General features: G+C 36.0%; 4 protein-coding genes and 1 long non-coding RNA gene across 11 annotated transcripts; 2 read left to right on the forward strand and 3 right to left on the reverse strand.

Annotated features, from left to right (window-relative positions):
- Window positions 1–255: 255 nt before the first annotated feature.
- On the reverse strand, window positions 256–9130 carry LOC128892939 (uncharacterized). Of its 5 annotated transcripts, XR_008461212.1 has the most exons (8): window positions 8744–9130; window positions 8087–8179; window positions 6419–8005; window positions 5233–5472; window positions 5027–5163; window positions 4481–4711; window positions 1481–3697; window positions 256–1342 (listed from the first exon to the last, which is right to left on the reverse strand). XR_008461212.1 is itself a non-coding variant. In XM_054153607.1 (7 exons), the coding sequence occupies exons 1-7, from the start codon at window positions 8745–8747 to the stop codon at window positions 1571–1573; spliced, it is 4404 nt and encodes a 1467-aa protein (XP_054009582.1). In that variant the 5' UTR covers window positions 8748–9130; the 3' UTR covers window positions 256–1570. The 5 variants fall into 5 exon arrangements, 4 of the variants coding, with proteins under 4 accessions (XP_054009582.1, XP_054009581.1, XP_054009583.1 ...); XM_054153607.1 differs by having other exon boundaries at window positions 256–3697; window positions 5042–5163; XM_054153606.1 differs by having other exon boundaries at window positions 256–3697.
- Window positions 9131–9627: 497 nt separating this feature from the next.
- On the forward strand, window positions 9628–12170 carry LOC128892961 (synaptobrevin homolog YKT6). Of its 3 annotated transcripts, XM_054153649.1 has the most exons (5): window positions 9628–9871; window positions 10140–10336; window positions 10416–10687; window positions 10777–10943; window positions 11051–12170. In XM_054153649.1, exons 2-4 carry the CDS (start codon window positions 10147–10149, stop codon window positions 10915–10917), a joined length of 603 nt encoding a protein of 200 aa, XP_054009624.1. In that variant the 5' UTR covers window positions 9628–9871; window positions 10140–10146; the 3' UTR covers window positions 10918–10943; window positions 11051–12170. The 3 variants fall into 3 exon arrangements, with proteins under 3 accessions (XP_054009624.1, XP_054009622.1, XP_054009623.1); XM_054153647.1 differs by having other exon boundaries at window positions 9631–9871; window positions 10777–12170; XM_054153648.1 differs by lacking the exon at window positions 9628–9871 and adding an exon at window positions 9897–10043 and having other exon boundaries at window positions 10777–12170.
- Window positions 11839–12834, reverse strand: LOC128892970 (uncharacterized). The gene is made up of 2 exons (XR_008461224.1): window positions 12695–12834; window positions 11839–12507 (listed from the first exon to the last, which is right to left on the reverse strand). It is a non-coding gene; the product is annotated as an uncharacterized LOC128892970 (long non-coding RNA).
- LOC128892959 (NADH dehydrogenase (ubiquinone) complex I, assembly factor 6) lies at window positions 12486–14455 on the forward strand. Its single transcript, XM_054153645.1, has 4 exons — window positions 12486–13157; window positions 13456–13678; window positions 13763–14158; window positions 14274–14455. Exons 1-4 carry the CDS (start codon window positions 13048–13050, stop codon window positions 14451–14453), a joined length of 909 nt encoding a protein of 302 aa, XP_054009620.1. The 5' UTR covers window positions 12486–13047; the 3' UTR covers window positions 14454–14455.
- A 54-nt stretch (window positions 14456–14509) lies between these two features.
- LOC128892945 (rab5 GDP/GTP exchange factor) lies at window positions 14510–17706 on the reverse strand. Its single transcript, XM_054153620.1, has 8 exons — window positions 17294–17706; window positions 16494–16867; window positions 16261–16390; window positions 16089–16186; window positions 15755–16011; window positions 15537–15668; window positions 15211–15456; window positions 14510–15151 (listed from the first exon to the last, which is right to left on the reverse strand). The coding sequence occupies exons 1-8, from the start codon at window positions 17470–17472 to the stop codon at window positions 14759–14761; spliced, it is 1809 nt and encodes a 602-aa protein (XP_054009595.1). The 5' UTR covers window positions 17473–17706; the 3' UTR covers window positions 14510–14758.
- Window positions 17707–23138: the final 5432 nt, after the last annotated feature.

Genomic DNA, 23138 nt, shown 5'->3' on the forward strand with positions numbered 1-23138 from the left:
CAACGTCTTGGACCTGTCCCTAGGTGGCAACGGTATCGGATTCTCGTCCACGTTACTCTGATTCTGATTGTTCTCTATTTCCAAAGCGGAATGGTGCCTCTCCAAGTGGCGTATATGTGGAAGAGGAGGCGGCGCGTGAGGCGGCGGAGGCGCCCTGATTTTGGGCAGTGTTTTCGAGCCGCTGTGATAGGCGTCAAAGTGGAAGGCATCGGTGGACAGGTCCTCCTGGTGTGAGCTACCGTGACCCAAGGTAGCGTGCTTGTTTCCACGAATCCTGGGCCTGACTATTGGCACACCTGAGCGCAGCATGCGCAACGGATTCGTGTCAGGGGCAGTGTCTATGCTTGGCGTTTCCACCAGACTGTTGTAGACTTCCTTCGCCTCGTCCGACAACGTTGCCTAAACAAGCCGTGGGAGGGGATAGATTCGGGAAAGAAGAGAACAGAAATTAAAGAAAGAAAAAATCAACAAACTGGGGATGAAAGAGACTATGGTTCAAAACGTGAAAGGAACATTCTCGTAGGGCTCCGATCCTCTCGTAACTGAAAGGTAAACCGCGAGCAAGTGGAAACAATGCTTGAACACACTCTCTTGGACTCAAAGTGCAAACGTGTGTGGGGGGGGGGGGGGGGGAGTGAATCATATAGGCCGACTAGAGATGATGCCGGAAACGATACGCTACGGCAACGTTTTCCAATCTTTTTATACCACTTTTAACCCTTTTTGATGAAGGGACATTGCAAGTCTAGCAAACAAAAGTATCCATGCTTCCTTGGATTTTCATTCAAATGCCATAGAAAAAGAAATCAAAATATGGTATACATACTGAGATATAGTACACAAAAAGGTCCAAAAGTCTTAGGCCACTTATTGAATACCTTTTTACAATTATCTGCTTCAACACAGATTGGAAAACGCTGCGCTACTCCAAAAGGGATGCAACGTGAGTAGATGACGTTTCGAGCACATCAGGGTACCAGGTTCGCATATGCGTGTAAACAAAACGTAGTATCGACACGTAGTTCCGATTACATACTCTAGGATTCCCATTCCAATGTCCTCCAAGTACAAATAGTATAAATATGTAAATGCATCCAAACGTATTAACCGCTATACGTTATTTAGTAATTAGTGTAACATGCAAGCATGCTAAGCGTATGTGACACAAACTGTTTCCGGGCAGTTTCATGTTTTAAGTACACTGTATTGTCCAGAGTTGGGTATCGTTACAATTTTCCAACCACTTTCCAAGATCTTTAAATAAGGTTGTCTTGATGTTGCTTTCATCACTGTAAAAACTCGTATAGGCATTGAACGAGGACTATTGAAAGTGTCGACGAATCTACAATGAAATTACATATTTACTCAAAATTAAATATTTCAGGTATCGCTTAATTATTCATTTAAATATAAATCATCCAGGCAGAAGATATCAAAAAGAAATACTTTACAGTCCAATTATTGCCCAACTCTGTCTTACAAGTCTCTCTCGACATCATGCACTTTACAACGATGATGCATTGCTAGAGTCCAGATCCGAAGGCATTACAAAACTCAGGATATCCAGACTCTATGGGGCAGGGGATGGCGGGAAGGTCAGTATGTCGTTTGTGAACTCTGGATATTCCGAACTGGTGTCAGAGTCCAAGTCGGAGTTGCTAGTGAACGTTAAACTAGAGCTCGGAGCGCTTTCGGGCCAAGAAAGTAGGTTGTTCCTGGAGGAAAAAGGCGGTGAAAGAGAATTCAAGAAACTGGTCGATGGTGGTGGCGATTTCCCACAGAGTTCGATAGACGAGAAACCTCTGGCTGACTCAGGGTGCAAGAAGTGGCCCTTGTTCTTGAAATTCAAACGAAAGTTATGCGAAAGTTTCTTGTGGCGACGCTTATAACGCAAGCGGCTTCTTATGTCCGTTTCCGAATGAGATATGGAGTCCGAATCCTCGCTGGAGTCATTTGCAGGGTGAAACGACCTCCTTATATTTTTTATAGGCGGTTTCCTGTTCTCCGAAAGGGAAGATGTCCTCTGCCTATAAATATTAGCAGCTGTTGGCATTTTCTCTAAGAGTACATCAGTCTTGGGCACCTCTTTCTTCGAGTTATCGTTCTGATACAACTTTGGCGGCTCTAGGATGTGCTGGTGTATTGTAGGACTCGGTGGAGGGTTTGCCTTCTGCGTCAGGTTCAGCTTCATGCTAATCTGCGACTGCAGGGGAATGTTTAAATCCAAATGTTTAGGCTTCTGAATGGGAATGTTCAAGCTCCTAACCGGAGTTTGCATTTGGCCAGAGATGTCCAGGTTCCTCATGTTCGTCACCAGCGACTTGGACGTAGTGCTCTCCATGTTCCTCGAGTTTTGCGCGATGTTCTTGCCCAACTGGATCATATTCTGCGTCAACTTACCCAGACCTAGATTCAATCCTTGACCTTTTTTAGAGTCCAGGTAGTTCTTTACGCTCTCCAAACCTGACACCTCGCGTTGGTACTTCTCTGCCAGAAGTTTGCTGCTCAACTCCACTTGATTATTCGCCTCTGCGTCGGACTTTCGTCTGAGTCTTTGGAAGTTAACGCGCAGACTCTCGGAGCTGCTGTAAACAGGCGACTCCTTCTTTTCAGTTTCAGCTATAAACAAGGGATTGTTGGATATTACGAAAGGAAAACCATCGTGACCGTTCTGGTTCTGTTCTATCTTGCGAAAACTCTGTATGTTGATCCTCACGGCTTCCATATTCCCTCTAGGACTGTCCAACCCTCCGCCAGTCTTCAAGTTAGCCTTGATGCTGTCTGTCGACCCATAGATCATACTTTTAACTTCTTGATTCGCGCTTCTGGACGCGAAAGACACTTTCCCGCTCCTGACTTTCGGTAGGTCCATCTTCTTGGGAAATTCGGGGATGTTCATTTTCGAAGAGTCGCTGAAGGAGCTGGAGATCTTGGGACGTGTCCCCAGTTCCAAATTGCCAACCTTGATGGGTTTGCTGCGCGGAAAATCGCCGAAATTCGTCGACTTCTCCTTCGTCAAGGTCGTATCGTCGCAATGAGCGTCGAAATTCGCTGTGCCATCTTTCAGGGACTGATCGCAATTAGCGAATTTGTTCTGCAACTGGATGGACTTGTTGACCACCATGGAACATTGCTCCTGGATGTTAGAGTAGCAACTAGACCTACTAGGCTGCTCTAAGTTGTTGATCTTCTCGTACCTGTCCATCTTCTCCTCTCCGAAGTAAGAAGCCTTCTCGATAGCACAACCTGCATTATTATCATCATCAAAGTATTTAGGTTGCTCGAAATAACGGTCCACGTAGCTGGTGGACACCCTCTTCGGGTCACGCGGGAAGTCGAAGTTCAAGTTCTCCATAGCCGAAGGCACCTTTCCGTTTTGCTGAAGAGCATTCAGCTTTCCTTCGGTTTCCGTCACGTTCTCACTGCCGAAGGTGCTCTTTCTGTTCCCATTTTCCAAAAACTCAGTCGATTTCACCAGATTAGGCTTCGTAGCAGCGTTGTCCAGAATGTGGGCGTCGAACTCTATGTCCATGTAGGAAGTCCACGCGCTCGGTTTGGTCAGAAGCTCTCGCGACTTTGCGAAACAGAATTCAGCGGATGCTTTGTCCCATAATGGTAGTTTCAGGGTGGACGGAGCACCGAGAGACTCTATGCTGGAGACGGTGGACGATAACGATTGCAAGCTCGAGCACAACCACTTGATCGGTACAAAGTTCGATAATCGATGTGTTTGTTGGCATGCGATTCACATTAACAGTTCACAAATGATAAGCAATTCGGTGCAAACAACCATGCAAAATACGGGAACACCACGTTTCAAACAAGCAAAACACCACGTGAGACGTTTGATGAAGGTTTTGTTTCGATGATCATGGTACAGTTCGCAGGAACCAAAGAATGTTTTCAGCATGGCGATATGCAATGATGAACAGAAGACGAAATAACCGTAACGAAAAGAAGAGTTAAAAAACAAACGAAAAATAAACAGACAGGAAAGGATTAAAGGAAAGTCGAGATTAGTCTTCGTTGTAAATTAATAAGCAATTCAATTAAGGGTGCAAACAAGTGACTCGGGTTGGAATATTAAAAACAGATCGGACTGCGATATACGTATATACCTACTCTTTAGTGTGGCATCAGGAATTAACTCTGTTCCATAACAGTTTCAAATGTATTTCAATGTTGTATAGAGATCAAATGTGTCTGTATAAAAACAAACCATTTGGTAGAAAAGGAAACTCTTGCGCTTAAATATTTTCGATTCGTACTCTGTGCGTGTGAAATTCATGTGTATCATTTGGAAAAACAAATCACATTTAATCAAGAATACATCTGCCCTCATGTATTAGTCATCAGTATCAGCAAGTGGATAGAATTAGTTTTCTGAGTGCATTGGTTGAACTGTGTTTCGGTTGTTAGTTTTTGTATTTCTCTTTTGAAAAGTGAGTGGTTAAATAAAAAAAAAATTTGTTTGATGTACCTGTATGTCAGGTATACTGGCAGCTTCTTCTGAAAAGTGTCGTCTGTCTGGTTTGGGACTGTGTTGATGTGGCAACTTAAAAGAGAACTTTCTGCGCCTCGAAGGACTGGCAGGTGTTCGGGGAGACTCCGACGGATGTTCAAGATCTGTCATGGAACGTGCTGTCAATTCCTGTGCCATAGCAATGGCTGAGTAGAGTGTTTTCTGATCGGCGGCTGAGATAGGCTTCACCTAAATATAAGAGAAACGTTTACCATCTCTGGTCAGTGGATAATATAGTAAATATTGTCTGCTTTTCGTGATGTAAATGCTGCGTATTCATTTATTCATACAAAAAATGTACTGTGTGTCTATCTTTCATAATATATTCGCTAACTCTGTTCTTGAATACTAAGAATCTCGGGTCCTATGCCTTCGCATGCGAATAATACGTACAATATGTATAAGAAAACATGGTACACAGCAGCAAATAATGAATAAAAAATAAATAACAACTAAGAACACGTAAAAGCGTAATTGTAAATAAGAAAAAAAATATTACTGTACATTTATTGGACTCACGGTGGCTTGTTTTTTCTTGTTAGATTGCTTCGCTTGAATCTCTCTTAGTTCGTTTCTAACATTGCTCGACTCGTGTTCTGTAGATAGAGGATGAGCAGACGGTGGTGGAGGAGGTGATGATCCTAATAAACAAGCACGAATATGTACTATAACGGTTAAAGCAAATATCACCTCTGAATTGATGAACTTACCTAATGATCTAAACATTTGATCCATTTCAGCCAATAAACTTGGTCCAAAATCAAAATTTAACGTTTTATCGAATCGTAGAGGACTATCTTGATTTTCTTCGTCGCTAATTTCATGGTATTCATGGTCTGCGCCAAGAGTATCGGTACTGTTAGCCATGTTCGTTGACACAGACTGTGTACTTGAATTAGCCAGAGCTCCTACATGGCATACTTCGGAGCCTATGTCGGACCACAAACTTTCTAACGTAGAAAACATAACGTAAGGTTTAGTTGGGAAAAGTTTTGTTATTTGCAGAGATGGAAGTATTCATATTCATAAATATGAATATGAATCAACGCGCTATTTATGAATAAAAATGTGAATAACTCGTCATTAAATAATGTTAATCACTTACTTACATTGTTTATTATCCCACGCAAAATCGTTTTCACTCCAGGGAGAAAAAAATTAATTTCGCAGACTTGGACAAAAGTAAATACAAAAATTAAGTAAGTTTATTCTTCAATTTCCTCATCGCCTAAGTTTGCCATCAAGCTTGTCGGTATCCTAAGAAACATGACAACACGTGATATATGGTGGCTACTGGTCGACAAAGCGAATTGTAAACCTCTCTTAAGCTGGCAGAATCAAATCAGCAAAATCATGTCCGACTTAGTGGAATATTTTGTAGTACTTATTTTGTACTAATTCGTACCACAAACAGTAATTTGGTCTCATCAGCTTAAGAGAGGTTTACAATTCACTTAATAAAAGTGTGCCATTAATGCATTATCCAAGGTGCTTAAACATATTCCAGAGTTTTGTATACGTGTTTATTAACACAACTATAATTTTTTTTATAATAATAACAACAATGATTGTTTTATTTGCATAAATTACATAATTTTTGGAATTACCCATTTGGTTGGAGTGAAAACGATTCTCTGTAAGATAGTAAACAATGTAAGTAAGTGATTAACGTTATTTAATGAAGAGTTAATTATAACTAAAAATGTGAATAACGCGCTATTTATGAATAAAAATGTGAATAACGTGTTATTCCTATTTTTATTGATAATTTTATTCATATTCATATTCACAAATCCGCATGATGTGAATTAATTCATATTCATATTTATGAATATGAATACCCCCATCTCTGTTTGCACAGCGATAAATGTTTTAAAAAAGATCGAACGTAATTACCATGCTTGCTTTGAGTATCCTGCTGCGCAGTCCTGTTATCCCTCAATAATTCCCTGTTCATCTCCGAATTTCTCGCATCTTGATTCGCAACTTGACTAGAATTGTCTGTTACATCTTCCTGTGGTTTGTAAGGAGTTACCACTTGCCTTGGTAAATGAGGATTCTTCCCACCGAGGAACCCGATATCGCCAAAGTAAGCTCCGTCCAGTCCAACATGACCGGTATGCTTCAAATCTCCTTGCGGCGAAGAAATCATGTCCGTCCTGATTTTTCTTCGTTGAGAAGAGAACGCATTCTTACCATCCCCGCGCGTGAATTCCCCAGGTTTATTACTTGGTAAATTAGATCCAAGGTACGCTATCGTATGAGCAGGATTAAAAAACCCAGTTTTCCCGCTATTCAAAACACCCTTCCATAAAGTGTTGCTGCTTCCTTTGTCTAAAACAGTGATAACATCGCCTTGCCTGTAGACGAGCTGTCCAATCTCCGAACTGTCCTGAACAGCTTGAACTTGTTCCGGCTTCAAGTCAGGTAGAAGGTTAATTAATTCCGAGAACTTTGGTCGTTTGGATGGCTCGTGCTGCCAGCACTGTTGCATCAACGAGAAATAATCTTTTGGACAACACTCCGGCTGCTCTAATCTCTGGAAGTTTGGTTCGTCTATCGCTTCTAGAATCTGGTGGCCCGTTAACGCCGCCCATGGTTGGAAACCATAGCTGAACATCTCCCATAGAGTCACTCCATAGGCCCATACGTCACTGGCTGAAGTGAACTTTAAGTAAGATATGCATTCTGGGGCGCACCATGCTATTGGTAGTTTTAAATTCACGTTGAAGTTCGTTTGGTAATAGTCTTTTCCAACCCCTAGAGCTCGAGACAATCCAAAATCTGATATTTTTACTTTGTTCTTGGAGAAGACCAAGATGTTTCTGGCAGCAAGATCGCGGTGTATCAATCTCTTTGCTTCTAAATATTGCATGCCATCTGCAATTTGGACTGCAAAATCGCACAGCGAGAGAGCTGGAAAACTAGGTCGCAAACTAGGCTCCTTCAGGCATTCGAGTAAGGATCTCAAAGGTGCCAATTCCGTCACGAGCATCAAAGAGTTCGTATCCAAGACTACGCCGTACAATCTCACGATATGTTCGTGGTCTATCGCGTGCATTATCGCTGCTTCTTTCAGAAATTCAATGGGATTGTTCTGCATCCTTTCTCGGGACAAACATTTGATGGCTACTTGTATTCTTTCCCCATCGTTGGTCCAAACACCTTGCTGCACGACTCCAAATTCTCCCATTCCCAGTTCTTTATTTACAATGATAGCATCTGCTGGTATCATATGTTTATTAGGAACACGAATAGGCGGTCTGTCTTGTCTCTCTTCCGGTAACATGGTCAAAACACCTGGAGTTTGTTCTTCGCGTTTCGGCAACAGCATCTTCTTGAATTTGGAGAGGTAATTTTGAGGAAAATGTTTCTGAAAGTACTTCTTCAAACGACGCATTTCTGGTTTGCTCATTCCAATCGCGTTCAAGTCTTCTTCAGTTACATATTTTAATTGAGCGGTTGTCTGTACCTTCAAGTCCCCTGTCAAAAGGTAAATTAAGGTAATTAGACTTGAATAAAGGAAGCATTCACGAGTCAATTATACGGAGTAATTCCTGGTACCTCGAATTCCTGGATAATACTGCTGCAACTCTGCTTCCATAAGGAACTCGTACAAACCAGGTCCAGTGTTGCGGGACATTCCTCCTTGTGTGTCTTGGAGCACAAACAGACAATCATATATATATTAATCACAGCAACGAGTATCACAGAGTTTCCTGACAAACTAAGGCAAATGAAAACGAAACCATTATTAATTTTGTTGTATTAGTTTACATGTTTTGTTTATATTTTTGTAGACTTTGTAAGATCATGTTAACAGACTCGACTTGTAGATAACTATAATTATTGGGTAAATGTGTAGTGGTATGCTATAGCATCCTTGTAATGATATATCCTCTTTTAATGGTTAATTTTGAAATAATTTCCAATGCTTTTGTTTCAAATTTTACCGAGCCTTGCACCAGATCACTGAATACCGAAAATTCGTGCTATGTCAAGTGAGAGAACACCAGGACCCGATAACGTGCCTCGTCCCCGGTGTGTCATCGCGGTTATTGAGTCGGGGCGATGCAATGAAGAGAAAAATAGAAGGTGGTAACGAAATAAAGAGGAGGGTCGATGGTGAATCGTTGCATCTCCGTGGAAGACACGCCCCGCGTGCTTCAAATAGACCGATTATTTATAAGCATTTTGTTGAGCTCGCATAGTGGTGCTCACCCATTCTACGATGACGCAGCACGGTGCGATCGAACCTCCTCTCCTTGTCATGGGACGCGAGCGTCTGCCACTTTGCTTCAGCCGATCGGCGATCACAAAATCACAAGACTTCTCTCTTTCTTCGTCGTCGAGACACTCTCCCCTCCACCATGCAAATTTTGCTCCTCTTGACGAATCACATTTTTTTTTATTCCATGATACACGCTTCTTTCGACACGCTTCCGTTCCGTTTGCGCTAATTGGAAGAATATTCCTCGCGTCCAACGCAGTTTAATGGAACAAAATAGCGGTGCGAACGGCTTGATACTTAAATCTCGTCGCAAACCATCCGATTTGTTTGCAAGCAATTTGTGGGCTGCCCTGTAACCATACTACTCGAATTGGGCGTCAGAGGGCTACGATTCTCGCTGTTCGAACAACAAAATTCTTTGATTACAGGGTGTCCAAAAAATGTTGGATGTCCTTGAAAGAGGTGGTTCTGGAGGTGATTTGAAACAACTTTTCCGTAGCGAAAATGTTGTCCGAGGCTTCGTTGAGGAGATATTAACTGAAAACCCCGACCAATCAGAGCGCGAGTATGCCAATGGTGCGCCCGCTGATTGATTGGACTTTTCTGTTAATCAGCGATGGCCAAAACCCTAGACTTCGAATAAATCTGAAGTTTGCCGATGTGTTTCTCCCGTTTCCTTCTTTGGAAAATGTTCAACAGGAGAAACGAGACAAACATATTGGCAAACTTTAGATTTATTCAAAGCCTAGGGTTTTGTCCATCACTGCTGTTAACATTTTCGCTAAGGAAAAAGTTGTTTCAAATCACCTCTTGAACCACCCATTTCAAGGTGTTACAACATTTTTGAGACACCCCGTATAGTCATGAAATGAAAATGATCTTGTCACTCGCCATATGCAATCGAAAAAGTTTATTGAACTGATAACTTGAGAACCGCTATAGCCAACATGGCGATCTCCTTATCATATAAAATTGAAGTAATCGTAGTTGTAAATGAAAACATAAAGAAGTGTTAACTCATTGTTGTAAATAAACAATTAGGTGATTTAATGTACGTCTGATACGCGTTTAGTGTGTTCGAAGAATTATAGCAACGGAAAAGCTTATGCCAATTGGTGGTAGGTTCGGCCCATTAGGATCTTTCAATAAAAACATATTTTCCACTAGTTGATTGTAATGCGTTTAAAAAACTTTCCCCTTATCGTTGTAAATTCATTGTTATCGATTTCTATAATCAAAACAATTGTTTAAGGCGTATATATTTGAGCATGTTTCGAATTAAGATTTTTGGTATGTTAAAATTGTGACAGGTTGTTAACACGATTTATACACTGCACAAAGTAACAAATGTTTAACCTAACGATAAACAGCCCGTTTATTTTATAGCGAAAAAATGGTAAAATTATACGCACTGTCTATTTTATATAAACATCCTACATCTGCGACGACTATGAAGTCTGCCTATGATGTAGAATCATTTTCATTTTTTCAAAGAGCAAGTGTTAAAGAGTTTATGAGTTTTGTAAGCAAAACCATTGTTGAGAGGACTCAAATCAGCTCTAGGCAAAGTGTTAAGGAAGGAGGTAACTTTATTAAGGAACAGTATTTATTTTTATCCCTTTTCGCTATAACAATGAGATTTTCTTTGTGATTCTTTAACAGATTACATGTGTCACGTGTATGTAAGAGCTGATAACCTTGCTGCGGTTCTTATATCGGATCATGAGTACCCTAGGAGAGTAGCACATACGCTTATCACAAAGGTTATGGATGAATTTGCTGCCAAGTATCCAGCCTCGACATGGGAAACATTAAATGAAGTTACAACCGAATTTCCACAGCTTGTTGTATATTTAACTAAGTATCGAAATCCCAATGAAGCAGATGCTTTAACTAAAATGCAAAATGATTTAGATGAAACAAAAATCATTTTAGTAAGTACATATACAAAAGGTGATAGATGATAGTAATAGAGTTCCAATTTAAGTTATTAACTTATTTGGTTGTCTTATGCGATTTGTAGCACAATACTTTAGAGGCTGTTCTTCAAAGAGGAGAGAAGTTGGATGATCTAGTTTCAAAATCTGAAGGCCTCAGCATGCAATCAAAAGCATTTTACAAAACTGCACGAAAAACTAATTCCTGTTGCAGTTTGGCTCCTTAAAAGCTTTTCTCAATAAATTATACTGAGTATATATCAGTAAATGTTACTGTCAGTTTTATAATGGCAAATGCAAAGTTCAAAAAATTAGTATTATACATGTTTCGTTAAAACTAATGATAAAACAAATTCTTAGGTTCTGTCATGTGCAACATTAACCATTCAATGTACAGATTGCGCGAATGTAGAGCATATGATTGCACTTAAGTCATCAAACTACTGCCGGTCTCGTCCAATTGACTCCTACTATTGATTTGTAATGTACTTCGTTAAAAAAAGTGTTGCACAAGTAATGGAAAACAAATTCAGCTATGTCAACTTTGTACAAGAATCCATGAGTCAAAAGTAAATGATGAGATATAGAACATATACAGAACCACATTCCAATTTTATTTTGTTAAATTAATATAGATGGGCCAGAAACAAGGCACAATAAAGTTTATTAGGTTGATATTCAACTGAGACAGATTCGTCTGTACAAAGAGAGTTGTAAACACCTGGTTGGAATGACTAAACAAGTACAATTTTTAAATTTTCTTGGATGCTAAACTAAAACGTTTGTTCAAGTTCGTAACTGATTACTTTCATTTGTTCAATCTATGACATAGTATAGTAAGCAAATGAATACTATTTATAGGCTGTATCCTTCTTTTTTTGTATTGCATTTGAAACTTAAAAAGATAATAATTTTCTATCTACCATGTATAATCAGAATTTACTACTTTTACACTAACAATTGGAAAAGGTTGGTTATACTGTTGTACTAAGTCAAGAAGGTGTATCTCAAAATAAACAGTTTTTATTATAAAGGATGTCACACTACCGATCAATTTTCTATATATCTGAAAAATTAAAGAACCATCGCGACATTGATTCACAGTCTCATGAAAGAAACATTTGAGATATGCCTTTTTGAATTAGCACGGTAGTACAGTGTTATAGAGTAAAAATATTTGATTTGATAAATTTGTAAAATGCTATTAGTGATTTCTACGTAAACCAAAGTATTTATATAAATTATGCAAATTTTATAATTATCAATAACCCATGAATAACCTCAGTTTTTCCAAAAATAATCGGTGTTCTAGTTTTTAAAAACATGTATTCTAGCATGTAATACCATACTGGATGAAGTACATTAAACTACTTGTGATTTTCATATATATGAACGAATATATCCTCGTGAACATAATTATATTTTTAATGTATGTTTTGTGTTATAAAGATGAAATATAATAACAAAATTATTAAATTTTCTATGTATGAATTTAATGTGACAACTCTTAAAACGAATTGGAATAATAAATGATTAAAAAAGTATTAAAGCGGGACACACACACTTAAATTATATTAATTTATTGTATTCATAATATTGAGCGCAACAATTGTTTCCATTCGTTACAAGAATGCTCGGTTTATCTTCTAGATTTGTTATTCTTAATAAACTTCACTACATATACAGGGTGTCCCAAAAATGTTGGAATTCCTTGAAAGGGGTGGTTCGGGGGGTGATTTGAAACAACATTTTCCTTAGGGAAAATTCGGTACCAAAACTTAAATTGCGGAGACAATCAGTAACATATTATAACAAAGCTGCAACAAAAAATTGTTTAAAGCCTGTGATAGTATAAATTTTATACTAAATAAAATATACAAATATTTTTAGCGGAGCCCCACTATATTTTACAGAAATTCAAACTTTTCTTCAAATATACTGATTTTTACGTCGTAACGAGTAGTTTTTATTTTATTTAAAATTTAAAGTATGGATATTACTTACAGCATTATAACACAACTTTCAGTACTAGAACTGTACTAAGAATAATAAGGTACTGGTTTTAGTACTAGTGGCGCCATTGGTATTAAATAAAATATTCTTAAAAATGAACAATTTAATACATTAATACTTGCGTTTATCATTTTATTTAAATTGAAGCTGTTTTTAAGGGAAATATGGTTACGTTACGTTTATTGCAAATAATGATTATTATTGGTTCTGTTTGAGGTTAATTCGCTATTAGTTGAGTACAGACCTAAGAATATAGGAACGAAATCATAAACGTATTCAACCTATCAAAATCTATTTTTATCGCTACCACGGTTGTATACGATCGTGATCATTATAAATTCGTTATGAACGCAAGTTTACTCAATATCGAACGAAATGCGTTATTACAAATTTCACGGTATTCAAGTGTAGCTACAAAACAAACGCCTGCTGAATACTGTTTTGAATTAGTTAGGTATACTAATTATAACGAATTACTTAATTACTTATTAACACATATTATAACTAATGAACAAAGTATCTTAAGACTATGATTTATTCACATGTTATTAAAGTCATTAAAATAAAGCTTTTGATTATTTTATTCCTAATTTTTTTTTCACTTTATGAAGCATAAATAAAATTAACGTTTGATTATGTTCTATTGAAATATATAAGAAAGTTGCGTTGCTACAAATTGTAGAAGGTATTCTAATAGTAAATGACAGAAAATTGCAATATCTTACCATTATGTTATTATTAATATTTCCCAGAAAACTAGATTATGAAAATTTTTTATGTACATTGTTACTAAAACGTACAGCAAGATCATCTGCATTTGCCATACGTGCGTTTAATGTGGAAGTGGCTCAAGTACAAGATCAAGTACACGATTATAAAATAGGACAAATGAGATTAAAATTTTGGGCGGATGGATTAAGTAATACGTACAAGGGAAGTCCTCCAAGAAGTCCTGTTTTTTTGGAATTACATAGGGTATGATTATTTCTTCTACGGTTTGACGAATTGATCGGTACAATAGTAATTAAAGATTGGTATGTTTGTAATGATTATTTATAGACTCTACAGAAGTGTTCCCTTTCCAAACATTATTTCAAACGCCTAATTGATGCTCGTCTAGAAAGACTTAACAACAGTCTAATTCAAAATATTAATGAAATAGAGAAATATGCAGAGTACAGTACTTCTTCCATTTATTACTTATTATTGGAGGCACATGGTATAACCAACATAAACGCAGATCATGTTGCAAGTCATATGGGCAAAGCACATGGAATAGTTAACTTAATTCGATCGATTCCTTATAATGCCAAAAAAAGAGTGAATATGTTACCACAAGATATTTTAATGAAGTATGGTGTTTCTACAGAAGCAGTGTTTCAGGGTGAACCAAGTAAGGATTTAAAAAATGTGATATTTGACATTGCTTCTTGTGGGAAATTGCATTTAGATGCGGTAAATATTTTTTTTTTTGAATGAAATTATAATGAATTTAAATATAACAAAAAAGATAAGAAAAAATAGCATTCTGTTTCTTACACATTAATTTAAATGTCTTTGTTGTTTATAGGCAATTTCTCTTAAAAGTAAAATGGAAAAAAATGCGGGTTTGATTTTTTTACCAATAGTTTGTTTGGAAACTTATTTAAATGAATTAAGGAAGTCAGACTTTAATGTTTTTGATACACGATTACAGAAAAGAAACAGTTTACTTCCTGTACGCTTGTATTGGAAAAAATTGATGTACTGATATTGGTATCTAAGTGTATTACTCCAGGATGTAATATGTAATATAAAACTAATAGAAAATTTTTAAATTAAACTTTACTCAATCATTTACATTTGTAATTACTGTGTAATAAGTTGTATATGTATCATTTTAACATCTGATTGATAATTAGAATTTCATATTTTAATTTAGCTGTAATTATATATTTTGTATAAATTAAATTATTTATGTTAGAATTGAATATTTCTTTAATGATACTATATGACCTATTTCTAAAGATTAAACAACATTTTTTAAAGTTTACATTTGATTTAAATAAGTTATTTCTATACATTGTGAAAATAACTTGCATAATTTTCACAATCCATTTCTGTAGAATTAAGAGATAAATCTCCAGTACTACATGGAATTGTCGGTATACTTGAACCCTGAACAGTAAATCCATGATAATTTTCCCTTTCTGATTCTGTAGTAGAAGATAAATTCAAATGAGTAGACGACAATAATTCGTTTTTAGATTTTTCCTTCTGGTTGTCAAAATCACATTGCGTATCCAAACTTATAAGACTAGTTTCATCCTCTGTTTTGCTTACATCAAAACTGTCATCCCCCAAGAAAGAAGGAAAATCAAATGTAGGAGATGGCGTAACACAATCTTCTATTGAAGTTGTTCTTAAATCGTTTTGTTGTGTGGAATTAATAATTGTGGTAGAACAAACCTGAAATAAATGATTGAAATTGACTATTGCAAATTTATTAATTTTAAACAATAACTTACTTGAGGAATAATTGGAGGTGGTAGCTGATAACTTTCAATATCTTCGCAGTCCAAATTAGTAGGCAATCTTTGACTGTGCGCAATCAACAAAGGAGTTCTTTCCAAGACTGTATTTACTTCTGACTCGATTTCCTCTTGAAATTGTAATATTTTTTCTTTTAAATTCAGTGTTTCATCCATTATTTCTGTAGTTTTTGCTTTCATTTCATCAAGGAGCGTTATGTCTTCACACATTAAGTGCAAACTCTGAGTAAATAGTTAATATCTATTACATGAAAGATAATCAATTGATTTAATATCAATAAACCAAAAAATTCAATATGTACCTCACATATCATTAAAGCAGATTCCCAAGTATTAGCTGGTACTTGTTCTCCAGACATGTAAGCATTGAAAGCTTTTTCATCCATATTCAATGATTCTGCTGTTAAATTTTCAATGAAAGATACAGCACAACACTGTAACATGACATATTGTTTGAATTATTATTTTCTATATTATTCACATAAGAAAAAGTATTCGAGATAAGTATTACAAGATTTACCAAATTTGTGAAGTAATATCCACCTTCCCCAGTCATCAATCTGCTTGCATTACAGAATCTAGTTATAAAGTTGATGTTGCTCTTAAGACGAGCAGGATTGGCTTTTAAGACAATGAAAATTAAAGCAGGGAGAAATTCATCTGCTGATGCAGGTCCACCAACGGATTGTTGCAACATTAGAAATATATTTCGACAACAATAAATAACACAAGAAAGCTTTTCTTGCGGAGCCTTTGCAGAATCCATGTTCAGTAAATCTGTAACGGATTAAACATGTAAATTGGATTAATTAGACAATATTTAAACTCAGATATTAAATGATTTATGCGTGAACCTGTTATGGAAGTATAGACAAGTTCTCTAACTTCAGAACTAGTTTCATGAATTCGACACTCCAAATTTTTTCCACTAACCCAACTCAATTGCCGGATTCTATAAAAACATTTTATTTTAATTTAGGACTAGGCAATATTTTAATTATCTTTTTATTTGTAAATAAAATTAACCTTTTCTGTATTGCCAAATCCTTTTCCTCATCAGTTGTAAAAGGAGGGCAAAAGAGAATTCTGTAAAGTAATGTCATTGCATATCTTTCTACATAATCCAATAATTTTTCTTTAATTTCTGACGATATATCTGAAATGAGACTCAAATAATAAATTAACTTATATGCATGCACAAAAATTGGTTCAAATTTTCAATTGAATTATTTAAATTTATGCTTTTGTTCTTACAATACCTGCATATTTGGGACTGTTTTCTAGACGCTTAGCAAATACTTGATAAAAGGTCTGTGTAATTTCTGAAAGGTCCTCTATCCTTTTTACATCCTTATTTTGGAGTATATCGATGATAAAAGAATGCATACATTTTCTGACATCTCTTTCCACTGGTGTCTTAGCGATTGCAGCTATTACTTCACGATTCTCTGCTTTAACTTTTTCCAGATCAGAGTTGTTTTTTGTTAGTTCGTAAAGCAACTCTTGATATCCTTGCGCCTTTACAACTGGCTTGCGAAAAGATATATTTAATAACTTGTACTTCTTCTCCTGTTGTACTTTTTTCTCTTCATATTTCTGCTGAGCATTAATTGTACTCTTGTTAGAAGTATTGCTGAAATGTTAATGTTATCTATATTTTATCGGTAATTTTCAATACCAATAAGCACTATACATTGTTACTCCAAAACTTGAAATCTGTGAGTCGACAGAAAATATAAGCTAACACATATTATTTCAATTTATCCAACTTTTTTTATTTGTAATATCATATAATGTAATGCTAATGCTAGACTACTTATGTATTAAAACTATTGCAGATGTTGTGTAATCCATGACAGATGATTTTTCAACTAATTGATAGTAATAAATAAATTAAAACATGAATATGAAATGTTTTTGGAATTTATTTTCATTCAGCGTAGGTACTATAAAGTAATAATCTTTTTCTTCTAAAAATTTATGCGTTATATGAAACATTAAATATTTCCCAAATCTAGACAATTTTTATTAACTACTGTAAATTTATTAATAAACATACGCATCATGTTCCTCTTCATAAACATTAGAGCATCTTTGTGATCTTTGTTTTTGTAAATATTCGCGATGACATTTGCTGCAATAACCTTCCCATTCGGCGTTTCCATAAAATCCACAACCATTTTTGCATTTAAGATCGGCTTCATCAATTCTTAAGGAAGGTGTTTTTGTCGAGTACATTTCCACAATTGTTGTTTTATAACTCGGTAATTACTTCTTCCTTAAAATTTATATTTTATACACATGCTTGACATGAAGTTTGTGACAGTCGCATTTTGATGTATATAATTCTAAATGCAGATGTCATAATTGCAAAAACGCATGCGTAAGTTATTACCAATTAAATTAAACCGCTAAAACTACGTATGAAATGATTATTCGCAAAGAGAACATTTTGGAATAATTGTAATATAGTGTGTTGCGGAATGCGTCGTGCAATGATAGGGAATTTGCTGACGTGGGTAAGGTGCCCGTGGAGCGCTGAATAGAGATGGCGTGCAAAATCACTAACCGTTATTTATCACAGTGATCGCAAAATCACGATTACGATGGTGATTTAATTTCATTCACGAGGGTGATCGTGATTTAATTTCATACACAAGCGTGATCGTAGTTCTTTTATCTTGCTAGAATTGCGTGATCACAATTCTCGATCTTAATTAAATTACTTTTTATAAAATATTTCAATATAAAATATCCACATATAATATCAATTTCAATTTCCTTTATTAAGTAAATTAGTAAATCATTTATTTTGTGTGATGGCTACTTCAGTCCCATGCGAAAGAATATTTTCTAAAGCAGAATTACTTTTAACGGAAAAAAGAAACGGATTGCAAGTAGAGAAATTATCTATGCCATTATTCTTGAACAGCAATACATAGTTACTTATTTTGTTATTATATATATTTTATTCCATTGTTATTTTGTTCTTTGTATTTTATTTATAGTATTCGTATTATGTTTTATGTATTAATTATATTGTTACATTTTGTAAAAGTCTAAAGACACTTACAACTAAACGAAGACTTGCAATTCATAATTATTGACTTATATTTATTACTCTTCACTATTCCTCATTAAAGCATTCTTTTATTTACTATTCTTTAGTTTACTTTATTTTATGCGGTGTAGGCTGAAGATTCTAACAACGCGTGCAAGGAACGGTTATGTTCTTCACTAATCAGAAGCGATCACGAAAAATCACGAATCACTGTGAAAAATCACCGTGATTGGCAACGAACGTGATCGAATCACGAGTGATTCACAAGTAGCAGTTCTAGCCATTTCTAACGCTGAACCGCTCTGCCTGGAGAGGCGCGTAAAATAAAATTCAAAATACTTTTAGGAAAAAAGTAAAGACGTTTATTCAGTTGACTCGTTTGGTTTAAATCGTTTCGTAGTTCGTTACCAGAGGTTCGATTACGATTGAACTCTCTGGAAAATTCTTCGCTCGATCTGCTGCTTCTCTCCCTTCTCCGGAAGATTCCCGATCTTCCCTTCGGGTTGTCCTGGTTCAATCGGGGGTTGCGCCCTACTCCTTCTATCGGTAATCTTCATCGATCTCGGATCCACCCTCGAGTCGGGTGGAGATGGGAGTCGCGCGGCCATGTTTATGCAGGGCTACATGTGAAAAGGGAAAGCGCGGAGGTCTAGAGAGAGAGAAAACGCGCCAGCGAGACACAGCAACCCTTAAGGACTGAGACCGAATACCGTTATATTTATAGGTTTTGGTATCATACCAGTATCTGTTTTGATGTTATTGTGACATACCGATAATTGGTAAACCTTTATTTATACCGGTATTAAACGTTCAATACCGGTAATTTCATATATACTTTATCGGTATCTGACGTCCATACCGGTATATATACCGAAAAATATACCGGTATAATACCGGTAATACTATGAAGAATAAAGTATAGAATTTTAATTATTGAACTGATTCAAAAACCATTTTTTATTTATACTGGTCTTGCAGAAATAGGTTCAAACATTGGTTTCATTTTATGTATGCTGATGATATAGATATGGTTATATATCAAAATATGCTCTCAATGTTCCTACTCTTATTATATGTTTAACTATGCTCTTTATTACTTTAAACTCTAATTCTATTCTTACTTTGACTCTATTAACTCTTTACTCTTTTATTCTTACTCTGACTCTACTCTGATCTATTCTGTAATCTGAATGTCTCTGTCATTAAATGACAAATTTTATCAGGATAAAAATGTGGAATTGCAAGTTTACACTGTGGTATGTATTCATCGTCACCATACGTTTTTACCATATTGTACCCTACCATTAATACCCTTAATGGTTGAGTGAAACAACATTGCATGTGTGCATCCCCTATAATACCGGCAAAAATTTATTATACTCTCACTGAAGCAGTTCCTCTGAAATATTTGAATATTGTAACATGTAACATTGTTCCTGCCACCCATTTAAATGTAGAAATGCTTAAAGGGAAAAAATATCAATTTTATTCTCTGTTACGAGCCAGGGCGATAGCGACGCGCGTGTGAGCCTTGCGAGTGGGTTGAATTCAAGAATCGAAAAAGATACGATTATTCCTGTTTATTTCAATGGATCCAAAGATTGAGGATGGAGTAGAAATCGCAGACGACTCTGACGCGAAGTCAGATAGCTGCTGGGAATTGGTATCTCCCAATTAAGAGTAACCGTAGGATCGGTATCTCCCAATTAAGGGTAACCGTAGGATCGGTATCTCCCGGTAAAGGGTAACCGTTGGGGAGGTTAGGTAAGGATTGAATCGTATCGTTGGAATATAATACGCGTCGTGGATAAAGCCTCGCAACTATTAATTCTAAACAAATAATAACTCGAGCGGTAAAGTTATTATGTTGTGGGGTCGTTACACTGGTTAGGATTGCTTATTTCAATGGTGAAGGTTTAATAACGATTTAACAGATCTTTTAAGGTTAACAAATGATTATATATTCAAAACTGAATAATTCTAATAATACAATTGTACAGTGTCGTGTTGTCGCAGTTAGTGTATGAATTTAATTACCTAATTGTTGCACGGTGTTAACGCACTGGCGATGCGGGGGTCGCGAATGCTTCTATGCCGTAATAGATTTTGTACCGTCCTCGCGGATCTATATGGTTAATGTTGATCGAAAGGGATCTGAAGCCGATCTCACTGAAGCGCAACTCTGAAGACGATCGACGTGACTTTACCAAGTAACTCTTTCGTATTAATCCCGCGAGTAACGAAAATCATGGGTTTATATACCCCTAGATATTGGTGGGGATACGTCAGTGATTCCCGTATATGGAAATTTGGCGGTTGAGATTTTCGTTACTCAGAGGTGAACATCTGTGGGACTTTAGGGAAAGTTTAGATAAAGGGTTACCCATGCAACGCAAGTTAAAAGATGATTCTGAGAAAATTATGGTACAGCTGCAGGGTGCACTTCGGTAAGACCAGACTCCACATTCCAAGGGGTAGATAAAATAAATGAACGCGAGCTTCGAAAAGAACGGGTGTGCATACGTAACATCTCCATTTACTCGAATAAGTAATATATCATTTATATAATCATCGTGTAAGTTGTATCGGTGATACAATAAAATATACTTTAAAGATGAAAAGAGACGTTCGACGCTGACTTATGTAGAGGGAACTGCTAAAACCTAGCAGCTATTTTGTATAGTTCTGGCATAGAATTTTTATTTTTTCTCCAAAATTCAAAAATGTTCTCCTTCGATTTTAAGCGTGGAAGTTGAGAAAATGTCTTTAAAATATCTTTTAAATTCATAACAGGCGAAAATGATCTTGAGTTTCTTTTTTCTCGTTCTAATTGCATCAGCATTTTTTCCACTTCATCTGTGTCAGAATCTTCATTCGCAATGGATGTAGTGTAATTTTCATCAATATTGATGCAACGTGGTTCTTTTCTTACAATATGTACCCATAGATTAAGTAAGTAAAGTTGAGTTTTTTCACTTTCTTCAGGTGTCAATGTTATAACGAGAATCAAGAAATAACTCTGCTAGAAAAAGATCATTCTCAAAAAGCATATTTTAACTTCTTGTCATTGCATTAATTAGATTTGTTGATAACTCAGTTTTGATTTTATCCGTTTGTAGTTTACAATTTATCCAAACACGATAAAAATCGCCGATACTTAAATGTTCTTCTTGCAAATGCTTTGTAGCAATATGGGCAGGCATTAAACTACATATTATAGATTCTATTGAACTCGAAATTTTTGTTGGCCAATATAATTGTTCATCAGACTCTACACAAAAAGATTTTAATTCTACCAAGCGTTGATGCATATCTAGTGTAGAATGCCACAACGTAACACAATCTAGTATTGGCTTTCGTTGTTGCATAGCTTTCAGCAATCCTCTTACAGTTGGTGTACGCAATTTTCTACACACTTGCCGTGCCTTGTCAATAATATTTGTAACTGATGTTTCTTTTAGAGCATCGTTAACAGCTAACTATAGAGTGTGAGCAGCACATCTTATACATCTGACAATATATTTATTGTCCACGTCTATGTGCTGAGTTATGTTTACTGTTTCTGCTAGTGAAGTAGTATTAACGTCGTATTTGAAATATAAGGACGAATCATTAGTTTCATCCCACGTTACATCTAATATATTAGTAGTTTCATCATCTATTTCATTATAATTAACGTCCTGATCAATTTTCAGCAAATGAACCAGTTTTATCATGTTTGCACCATTATCTGTAGTTACAGAAAAAATATTGTTCACACTGATATTATATTCATGACAAATGTTTAAAACTACATTTTTTAATGTTACAGCATCATGGCTACCGAATAATTCTTTTATTGCTAATGTTCGCAGAACAATGTTGAGATCTTCGTCAAGGAATTGTACGTTGATTTCTAAAAATGAACGATCCATGCATGTCGCAGCATCTATTTTTAAACTTATAAGTTTTTCATTTATCTCTCCGCGTATTTTTTCGCGTAACTGATTTGCCTTTATGGAAACTGATTTTCGAATAGCATGTGAATTAATGGCGTGCTTTGTGTTTGATTCCAGTGGGATCATACCAATAATATTTCAAAAAGCATTATCATCCATTAAGGAAAATGGTCTACCATGAAATGTGACTAATTTGACACACTCTTCCGTTAATTTCTCTATTTTACTCCTTTTCTTGTCGGTATTATCAGACTCTTCAATTCTTCTTTTTCCAAATACTTTCTCCATCTGAACTTTTGTAGATTCATCTGGATGAGTATTACTCAAATGCATTTCCAAATTTGTTCTGTGCTCACTTTTTACCCGTTTTTTTTCAAATAACTGGAAAATTTTGTATTGCTTCTTATTCCAAAACGAAATGACCAATCGGATTGAATCTTTTTGCATCTGGTAGGGCTTCGTTGCCTCTTAAAAGCTTAAAAAGACATTTGACCTACTTCCATTTTTTACCGCTTTATTGCACTTTTTATCGAAAAGTGTACTATTTCATGTATGTTCGGCTTGAATTCGATGAAATCGATGAAATCCTTTACATTTTGCTTCCGGACTCGTTTTCAAGGTGATCACTTTGCAAAAATGATTTTTCTTTTTGTTTATAACTATTGTTATTGCAAAATCCCTATTTTTTTTCTTGGTTCATTAATTAATTCCGATTCCGGTCCCGATTAATTCCATATTGGTATAACCTTCCAGCATTCCTGATAATTTCATTTGCAACTATACAGGGTTTCTCAAAAATGTTGGATGTCCTTGAATGGGGTGTTTCGGGGGGTGATTTGAAACAATTTTTTCATAGCGAAAATGTTGTTTGAGGCTTTGTTAAGGAGATATTGACAGAAACCTCC

This window comes from Hylaeus anthracinus, unplaced genomic scaffold, assembly GCF_026225885.1.
Source record: "Hylaeus anthracinus isolate JK02 unplaced genomic scaffold, UHH_iyHylAnth1.0_haploid 2, whole genome shotgun sequence".
In the NCBI taxonomy this organism is placed as follows: domain Eukaryota; kingdom Metazoa; phylum Arthropoda; class Insecta; order Hymenoptera; family Colletidae; genus Hylaeus; species Hylaeus anthracinus.